Source organism: Syngnathus acus, chromosome 2 (assembly GCF_901709675.1).
Source record: "Syngnathus acus chromosome 2, fSynAcu1.2, whole genome shotgun sequence".
NCBI classification, from domain to species: Eukaryota; Metazoa; Chordata; class Actinopteri; order Syngnathiformes; family Syngnathidae; genus Syngnathus; species Syngnathus acus.
In genome coordinates, this window is record NC_051088.1 from 12,739,288 (window position 1) to 12,749,626 (window position 10,339).

A 10,339-nucleotide genomic window follows, 5' to 3' on the forward strand; every position below is an offset into this window, starting at 1 on the left:
GCTGCACATAGTGACTGTCAAAGTCAAGTAATGTAGAGCAGTACATAAGAAATACATGCACTTCCCGTGAGTAGCTCATTTTGCCAGTAATGTTATTGTTTGTATCGTATAATGTAAACGACTCAACTGAGGAATTTGTTTTGGGTGTGTTACTTCAGTCTTCAGTTCATGTTGTTTGATTCTTCTTATCTAACCTTTGTACCTCCTCGCTCTTTTCTCTTCAACACTTTCCCCACATCTGTCTTTCTCCCCCTCTTTTTTTTTTTTCCCCCCCTTCCCCTTCCGATTTGCAGATGTCCAGTGCCGGGCTGTGACAGCCTTGGACACATCAGCGGGAAGTACGCCACGCATCGTAGCGCCTACGGGTGTCCGCTCGCGGCCCGCAGACAGAAGGAGGGTGTCCTGAACGGCACGCCCTTCAACTGGAAGGCCTTCAAGACTGAAGGACCCACGTGTCCAACCCCGGGATGTGACGGCTCTGGACACGCCAACGGCAGCTTCCTCACACACCGCAGGTGAGCTACACGCAAATAAACGCTACAAGTTGACTTCGGGTAAGAAAGTATTTTGGTTTGAATTTAGATAACAACTGTCGCATTATATTCTAGCACACATGGTGGTTACTTATAAATGTGTGCGTCGTGCAGTCTCTCAGGGTGCCCCAGGGCGTTGTATGCTAAGAAAAAGGCCAAGTTTCCCACAGAGGACTATTTGAGCACCAAGTTCAGAGCCAGTGATGGTAAGATGGTTATGTGTCCAAAAAAAAAACCGTTTTAAGCAAATTCACTCCTATAAAGGATTTTGAGCTGATCTTATTTTGTCCATTTAGTTTTGGACAATGACGAGGACATCAAGCAGCTCAACAAAGAGATTAATGACCTCAACGAGTCCAACAATGAAACGGAGGCAGACGTAGTCAACCTGCAAACCCAGGTGCGTGTCTCTGTTGTTTTTAAATGAGACATATTATACTATTTCATGCTTTCCACAGTGACACATTCATATGATTGTATATTACGTTTGGCACTATGGTGGTCTCATTTCTTATGAAATATAAGTTATTATGGTGGCTATTTTTCTATGGCCAGTTCGGTTAAACTCCGCCTCCATGACTCGAGGTGCATTCAGTGACTGCTCACAAAGTCGGACAGTCTCAAAATGAACACTGATTCAATGCACCAAACACCTTACTATGTGTTGAAGGCATTTTCAGTCGACAGCAAATGGCAAAATGTGCATGTAGAATAATGAAGCTAACTATTTGCGTTGCAGATCACTTCTATGGAAAAGAATTTGAAGAGCATCGAGCATGAGAACAAGATGATCGAGGAGCAGAACGAGGCTCTTTTCATGGAGCTGTCCGGGCTGAGCCGGGCCCTGATCCGCAGCCTGGCTAACATACGCGTGCCGCACATGGTGAGTTCTTGACCACAAACGCACACGTACCGTACACGCACAACACACGCATACGCACCTGCGCAGGCTTGAGCTCATGAGTTAGCGAAGGTCGATTCGCTGCCATTAGTTTGGCCTCAGTCTCAGTTGCGACTGGTTGTCGTTTGCGCCACAACAGGAGCCCATCACGGAGCAGAACTTCGACAGCTATGTGAGCACCCTGACCGACATGTACACCAACAAAGACTGCTTCCAGAGCCCCGAGAACAAGGCTCTACTGGAGAGCATCAACAAAGCTGTGAAGGGCATCAAAGTCTGAGACGCGCACACGCCGAAGAGCCAAGCCGCCCTAGCGAGCGTGACGGAGTCACAGGGCTATTATTGAAATACATCAAATAATAGAAATCAAAAACAACACAAAGGGAATTCAGGTTATTTAAATAAACACAACCCAGGGAGCATCGATGAGCAGAAGAGGACGCGGACCAAAATCCCCACCATGCTGCTTCTGGGATCAGTGAAGATGCGAAGAGGAAAGGAATCCTTCAGGCAGGATGGCGAAGGCTACGATGAGCTACTGTATCTGAGGCGTTCAGTATGCCGTGTGGTTACTCATATATCTCTTGTGTGCCCTGAGATAGATGTGCTTGAGGACAAGTTCACTGTTGCCCAGATGATTATTTTTGGTTTGTTTGTTGGTTTTTGTTTCTTTGTTTTGGCTTTGATCGCTCAAGGATGGCGAACTCGGGAAAGGAAGAGGAGTCGAACTTTATTTCCGTAGCATTCACTGTGGCAAGTATGTGTGTGTTCACCAGCTCTTAATAGCCCAGCGCACGCACGCACACACACACATACACACACATACACAAACACAACTCAGCAATATGAAGCATGCACTAAAGTCATTGTGTGTTTGCTTTGCGTTATTAGCGCACCAAAGGGTTCAACGCAATGTTGATCCCGTTTTGTGAACGCAGCTGATCCAGGACCAGCTAAGCTTGTGTTCTTTCCAATGGCTAATTGATTCCAGCAGCAGATTAACAACTTTGTTTTGAAACCATTGAAAATTGGTTTTAAAAAGAAACAAAAAACAGACATGGCCGTAGTCATAGTGCGTGCACACATTTTCATTTAGTCATATCAATAGTATTTATATCAACATAGGAATTGCACTTCATTTCAATGAATAGTTTTGTGGTACAATGATTATTGTCATATATGAATTATTTAAATTTGTGTACTTAAATTGTAACTTATTGACATTTATGTTATTGAGGTTTATTTATTTGAAGCAATTTATTTATTGACTTTGTAACACAAACAGAATGCATCTTTACCGATTAATATGGAAGCGATTTGCAGATGTCTTTCATCGATATTTTGAGAATCTTTATAGATAAACGACAAGGCGTATTTTTTTTAGTACTTTTTAAAACAAATGTTTTATAACAAAAAGACACCTTTTGCATATTTTATTGTTTTTAATTATTTCTTCATTTTGTTTATGTTCTTTCTGGTACCGATATGTTCCGAAACACACTACTGGAAAAAAAACAAATAATTGAGAAAATATGTATTTATTATTTATTCAATATGAAAGTAATTGACTGATGGCTGTATATTTATTTTGTTATTTATGTGCGTGATGTGACCATGACGAGTCTGAGTAGTCTTAAAGATCCACCGATCATATTGAAATAAAGACAAAAAAATCAGCACAGGTATTGTTTGATTGCGTAGGTATGCCAGCAGCTGATTTGACAAAGTGAAAGCAATCACGGTTGTGTTGCTATCTATTCTCTGTATTGTTTATGCCAGCTCATGTTTGCTTCTGTAAAACAAAACAAACAACAAAAAAAGAACAAACAGCAAAATGAAACTGAAAAGTGAACTCCCCAAGCATTTTGTAACAGCCAAGATCACTTACCCCAAACCTTTGTACAGTAACGTCCAATATAAGCTCACATAATGCATTCGGAAACTTTTTTTTTTTTCCGCTTTGATCCCAGCTCAGTCATGCATCTGTGGAGCTGTATTATCGAGGTTCATTTTCAAACACACAAAGCAAACTTTGGATGGCCTCCGTTTGACAAAAATACACACCCTTGTAGCCTTACTGTAGATCTTTAATTTTGTGATGCACAAAGTGCCAGTAAAAGAAATGGGAGGAGAAAATTCTCTTTATTTCCAGATTCTTGGCATTTTTGCAATGTTCCAATGTCTGGTCATGGGAAGACCACGGCATCAAGAGAGTGGTGATTGTTTCAGATGCCTTTATTTCTCTGCCAAGATGGCCATAAGTACACTATATATTCATTCTGTATAAATAGATATGAGAAATGCTATATATATGAATATAAACATACATATATTTTTCCAGTGTAATTGTGGACTTGAGCTTCTACTCCTTATCAAAGCGTCGCTCGCTGTCGAGACGAGATGTGAGGGCTGTTATCAATAGGAGGCAGTTACACTAAGACCTGCTCAACTGTGGCTTTAAATACAACGCTCGCTCGAGTTGAAGGCAATTGGGAAATGTTATGCGTTACAGTATTCAAGAAAAGTGTTACCACTCCGCCCGCTTTTACTTTCTTTTGTCTGTCTTTAATTCAGAGATGTGAAAAGAACGACATCTGAATCTGGGATTGATAGTCCATGTTTGGCTCTTTAGGTGTCATGTAAATTCCTGTAGAGTTCAAGGAAAAAACAAAAAAGGGGAGGAGAAATCAACGATGATGGCTCTGAATAATGTTCTGCACATAGTGTTTGGCTACGTTTGTGCAGTTTTTGTATTGTTACTGGTAACCAACAGCTGGTCCTTTCTTTAATGTTGAAACGAGCAAGTAGGAGACTTTTGGTGTTAAATCTGCCTTCTGAATGGTCTGTCGCAGCTTTCTGTGGTGTGATCGCCGTGTGTAACTGATGTCAAAGGCATGTTGTCAGTGTGCTTCTAGCCAACGTAGAATGAAATTTCCATGTGCACTTTCTAAAGAACTGTTGAAAATGCCAGCATTTGAACCCTGTTTGGTCCAAAAACAAGCCTCCTTCTTGAGTCTGTGCCCCCCCACCACCCCCCACCCGGCCCGTTCCGATAAATAAATAAATACATTGGCTTCTAGCCGACTTTGTCTCAGCAGTGACACCGCAGGTCAGCAGTCAGCTGGGGCACTAAAGCAAGAAGGTGCATAGTTATGTGTGGGAGTGGGAAATTGATTTGCCAGGATACCAAGATTTCGCTTTTGAAAGTGTTTGTTGCATAAATATGAGTCCATCACTCAAAAGAATGTCAAAGCTTTTTCCTGACCTAACCCCCTCGCCCTTCTCTTGTTTCATGTCTTGTTTGGATGCATTTGCTTACCAAAATATAGCATAGTCTCTCTCTCGCTCTTGAAATGCACAAGAGTACTGTCCAAGACTGTGAATATTTTCCCCAACGTATTTGATATGGCATGACCCCTTTTAAACTGCTTGATGAAATTGTCTAGCAAGGTATGTTAATGATTATCACTGAAAAAGTGTAACATTCTCCAGAAAAAAATGTCAGCCGCAGTAGCCTAAGGGTGCTGAGTCTGTGCCCGCAGATTGTATGTTTGCTTATTTACATGAAATTGCCCAGAGGTTGGAGTCACGAGTTGCATTATTACTGTTAGAAAAGTGGCAATGTCCTTTAAAAACAAAGCGGCCAGGGCCAACCATTTTGACCCCCCTCCCTCTCTTTTTTGAGGGTGCCAGTGTTACTTTCAGGGAAACCAGCCTGGACAAAATCCAGCAGTGAATTCAAAAGTGAAATAAGAAGTGGGATCTGCATTCTGGTTTATCTTGAGGTTCTCATCACAGTGTTGGAGCAAAATGACAAAGTTTGTGTGGCACATTTTGTTAAGCTGACTAAAACCAAAAGAGCCCCCTACAAGACCCAATTCCCTCCCTCCCGCTGTAGTATCAAGATGTGTGGTCTTATCATGTGTGCCTTTCTCATGCCACCCATTCAAAAATAATGGTATGTTTACACTGCTACACAGTTTGGAATGGATGTCTTTACTTGAGGGGGTGTTTTAACAAACAGTCACATACAAGCAAACATTTTGTTCAGGCAAAAAAAAAAAAAAAAAAGAACTGTGATCTCATCTGTTGATTCAGGTACCAAACTGCACGGACAGTCGCTGTGAAGGAATAACAAAAACAAACGAAACAAAAACATCACCCCTTGATATACTGCATCAGTGTGCAGGGCATTATTTTGAAACGAGTGGACGTCTGTACATATTTCTATTAAGAGGAAACAGTGTTATAGTTGTTGTAATGCAGACAATTGGTTGAAAAATAGTTTCTGACAAAAGAAAATGCATCCGCAGCCAAGGCTTGTCCTGCTAGCACATTTTTACAGAGATGAGCTATTTTTACTGGTGATTTTCTAGGCATTGATATTGATATCCTTTGAAATAAGTGCAAAACTTCCAAACCTACTGTACAAGCACTTCCACAATGATAGATTGTATGGTACCTTTTGTTACTTTTGTAGGCGTGGTTGTTACTTTGCTACTGCACCATTTTATAAAGCGGGACAGGTCTTGGCTGTGTGTCCTCGGGGTATTTTGTTTTCTTTCTGGTTTTAAAATGATTGCCTTTTTTTTTTTTATTTGTTTATTTATTTTGAAGTAAGACAGTGTAGTTTGGCCAAATTTGTGATTGTGTGTTTGTGTACTCGTGTACATGTTCCCGTGTCAGTGTTCTAACCCAGAGAAGTGATGTCTGTTATTGTGGGCGTATGAATCATTTTAAATGTTCTCTCTGAAACACGCAAATAAAGAATCATAGACAAGGAACATTCTGTCCTTTTGCTATTTTGTGTTTTGTTTGTGTTCTAGTTGGTGAAAACTGAACAGGAAGAGTGTATTTATCGACACTTTACTGTAAAATAGATCCACATGATTTGGAAAGTCAACTGGGAGCTTTTAACTCAATGGTTGACATAAACTCGTTTAGCATTTCAATATGATCACAAGTTAATTACCAATTGTGGCAGAGATCAATTATGCATAAGCAGTAGCCATGACAATTTTATGACTATTACTCAACAATATGGGACCTCATATTGTTTTAATACAGTTGCAGTATTCATGCTGGACTGGACTGACCTCTGGTGGAAAAGCAAGTAAGTTTGCCATGCGTGGATCATTTACATAAAAGAAGACATCATTTTTCTTGCAAGGGACGAGTTCATGGTGACCTCTCAGAGCTTTGCCTTATCTCGTACAGTCTAATCTCAAAACTGCCTCACAGCGCTACTTCCCCTGAATGAACAAAAGAAACCTCACTACATGGCCTTGATGAAAGTATTAGCAAATCAACTGTTTCATCTTTTATAACTTTCTGTGTGTTAATGGTTACTGATTATTTGACTATTCATATTTCCAACACAACCAAGTGAAAAGTCAACAAATGTTCACTACATTTTTGTAACATTGGTTTTGAATACTGGCACTACTGTCAAAAATAAAACGGCTATCAAAGATGTTGAGCAATTTGTCTCTCGATTCAAACAATGTGCATTTAAAAAAAAAAACAATGACCAGTGTAACTACTGTACTGTTTGTGATTGGTTGCAGTCATATCACGTGGCCCGGTCCAATCGCCTTTCTACTGAAAGGGATTTTGCAGTAGTGATGTGCATTCCAGTTCTTTTAAGTGAACTGAATCTTTACAATCAGTTCACTCAAAAGATTCGTTCAAACGAATCGTTCAACAAATTAAACCCCGCTTTCACTTCGTCATTCTGATCCGTTCAATATTTCGTACCGCGCGCGTTGGGTAAGTACAAAACAGTATTGGTTCATGAGTGAACGATCCGTTCAAAAGAACGATTATTTTCAGTGAACGAGAGTGAAGTGATTTGTTCTTTTTTCAGTTCATATGACTTCAACCAGTAGGTGTCGGTGATGCGCATTGAAGCTGGTGCCACCTCGCCGTAAAACAAAACGAGGAAGAAAATGACGTAACTTCCTATTCACGAATGAGCCGTGAATTCTACATTCTACCGTGGCATCATTGAGAGCGTCCTCTCCACTTGTATCGCTGTTTGGGGTGGTAGCTGCGCTGAATACAACATGAAGGCCCTGCAGCGCATAGTGAAAGCGGCTGGTAAGATTATTGGTGCTTCACTCCCCTCCCTGAAGGACATTTACACCTCACCGGCGACCGCGATTGTGAGCGATGTGAGTCACCCCGCTCACTCTTTGTTTGATCTTCTGCCCTCTGGGAAGAGGTACAGGAGCCTGCGCTCCCGCACCACCAGACTCACCAACAGCTTCATACTCCAGGCTGTTAGGATCCTGAACTCTCTCCCCCCTTCTGCGTAGCGTCCTGTATTTTTGCGCTCTATTCTGACTGTCTGCTGTATGCACACTTGCTCCATTTTTGCTCCTCTTATTTATGTTATTTGTTTATTTATTATTTATTCATCACTCTTATTTGTTATTGTTTGTGCCTTCTTGTTTTTATTTTTTTGTGTTGTTTACTTGTATGTATATTGTGTACTATGTCTTGTCACCGTGGGATAGTGGGAACGTAATTTCGATTTCTTTATGTGTCTTGGCATGTGAAGAAATTGACAATAAAGCAGACTTTGACTTTGAATTGCATTTCCCGTTCACCAACTGAACGGATGTGAGTGAACGAGTCAGTGAGTGAGTGATTTGCATTTCCAGTTCATCGCAAGAACGGATCAGTGAGGGAAGGAATCCTGACTTTCCCGTTCGTGAACGAGTCAATGGGTCAACTACCTTCCCGGGCATCAACGGATCCGTCTGTGAACATGTTGCGTCTCCTGGCGTGAACTATGTATGCCAGAATGTAGATTTACGATTTGCCAAGGAAAGAAAGAACCACTCACTGAAACACAACTTCTTTGATGCGCGTTTTCGCCAAGCTAACGGCTAACTTTATTGCATGAAGGGGATGCGCCGTTATGCAACAACGGGGAGATTATGCTTCTCTTTGGGTAATCTTGATTTTATAACACTTATAGTAATTTTTAAATAAGGTGTATGCATATATACGCCTAAATATTGTTATCCAATATATCTACTACACTTTCACATTAGATTGCTGGTTTGAAATTTACTTTTATTATTATTATTTTAATAAACATTAAAACCTGTTAAAACTTGTCTGGTGTTTTATTCCTTGTTTTTATTTTTTTGGGCATGAAAACAAAAATCTGACATTTGGTTGACTGCTTTAAATGACACTATGTATATGTGTTTTACGTTGTGTCAAATGTGTTGGTGTCCCCCAAAATAAAGAGCAAGTAGTCAAATACACATTCTTGACACGTACAAAAAATACATAGTTATTAGGTACACCTGAAAAGGGTGGTGTACCTAATGGAGTGTCCGAATGATGTCACAGATCAACCAGCCAATCAGGAGGTGGGGGTGAGGGCGGGTGTGGCACTTTTTACTTTCACTTAAGCTTTGGCCAGGATTTTTCCCTAATGAACTGGCCTGTTATTAGGTACACTTGAAAATGGCGGTGTACCTAATGGAGTGTCCAAGTGACGTCACAGATCAAACAGCCAATCAGAAAGTGGGGGTGAGGGCGGGTGTGGCACTTTTTACTTAAACCAGGGAACGAGGGAATCTTGGAAAACATGTTGGAACGCAGCCCCGAGGACTAGAGCTTGACACCTGTGACCTTTGACCATGATATTTCCCTAATAAAGTGGCCTGTTATTAGGTACACTTGAAAATGGCGGTGTACCTAATGGAGTGTCCGTGTGATTCCCTCGTTAAGCGCACCTGCGTGAAAAGTTTTAGCTCCTGCAGAACGTGAAATGAGCTAAAACTTTTCACGCAGGTGCGCTTAACGAGGGTCACTTGGAAAACATATTGGAACGTGGCCCCGAGGACTAGAGCTTGACACCTGTGACCTTTGACCATGATATTTCCCTAATAAAGTGGCCTGTTATTAGGTACACTTGAAAATGGCGGTGTACCTAATGGAGTGTCCGTGTGATTCCCTCGTTAAGTGCACCTGCGTGAAAAGTTTTAGCTCCTGCAGAACGTGAAATGAGCTAAAACTTTTCACGCAGGTGCGCTTAACGAGGGTCACTTGGAAAACATGTTGGAACGCGGCCCCGAGGACTAGCGCTTGACACCTGTGACCTTTGACCATGATATTTCCCTAATAAAGTGGGCTGTTATTAGGTACACTTGAAAATGGCGGTGTACCTAATGGAGTGTCCGTGTGATTCCCTCGTTAAGTGCACCTGCGTGAAAAGTTTTAGCTCCTGCAGAACGTGAAATGAGCTAAAACTTTTCACGCAGGTGCGCTTAACGAGGGTCACTTGGAAAACATATTGGAACGCGGCCCCGAGGACTAGCGCTTGACACCTGTGACCTTTGACCATGATATTTCCCTAATAAAGTGGCCTGTATTAGGTACACTTGAAAATGGCGGTGTACCTAATGGAGTGTCCGTGTGATTCCCTCGTTAAGTGCACCTGCGTGAAAAGTTTTAGCTCCTGCAGAACGTGAAATGAGCTAAAACTTTTCACGCAGGTGCGCTTAACGAGGGTCACTTGGAAAACATGTTGGAACGCGGCCTCGAGGACTAGAGCTTGACACCTGTGACCTTTGACCATGATATTTCCCTAATAAAGTGGCCTGTTATTAGGTACACTTGAAAATGGCGGTGTACCTAATGGAGTGTCCGTATGATTCCCTCGTTAAGTGCACCTGCGTGAAAAGTTTTAGCTCCTGCAGAACGTGAAATGAGCTAAAACTTTTCACGCAGGTGCGCTTAACGAGGGTCACTTGGAAAACATGTTGGAACGCGGCCCCGAGGACTAGAGCTTGACACCTGTGACATTTGACCATGATATCTCCCGAATAAAGTGGCCTGTTATTAGGTACACTTGAAAATGGCGGTGTACCTAATGGAGTGT

At 41.6% G+C, this 10,339-nt stretch overlaps 1 protein-coding gene across 9 annotated transcripts in view; it reads left to right on the top strand.

Annotated features, from left to right (window-relative positions):
• Positions 1-6,218, top strand: part of LOC119119799 (myelin transcription factor 1-like) — a 95,884-nt gene extending 89,666 nt beyond the window's left edge. For all 9 annotated transcript variants that reach the window (XM_037246416.1, XM_037246421.1, XM_037246420.1 and 6 more), the window contains 5 exons: positions 294-515; positions 648-739; positions 830-933; positions 1,273-1,416; positions 1,574-6,218. In XM_037246416.1, the coding sequence (XP_037102311.1) occupies positions 294-515; positions 648-739; positions 830-933; positions 1,273-1,416; positions 1,574-1,714 (703 nt within the window). In that variant the 3' untranslated portion in view covers positions 1,715-6,218. The remainder of the gene's footprint in view (positions 1-293; positions 516-647; positions 740-829; positions 934-1,272; positions 1,417-1,573) is intronic.
• Positions 6,219-10,339: the final 4,121 nt, after the last annotated feature.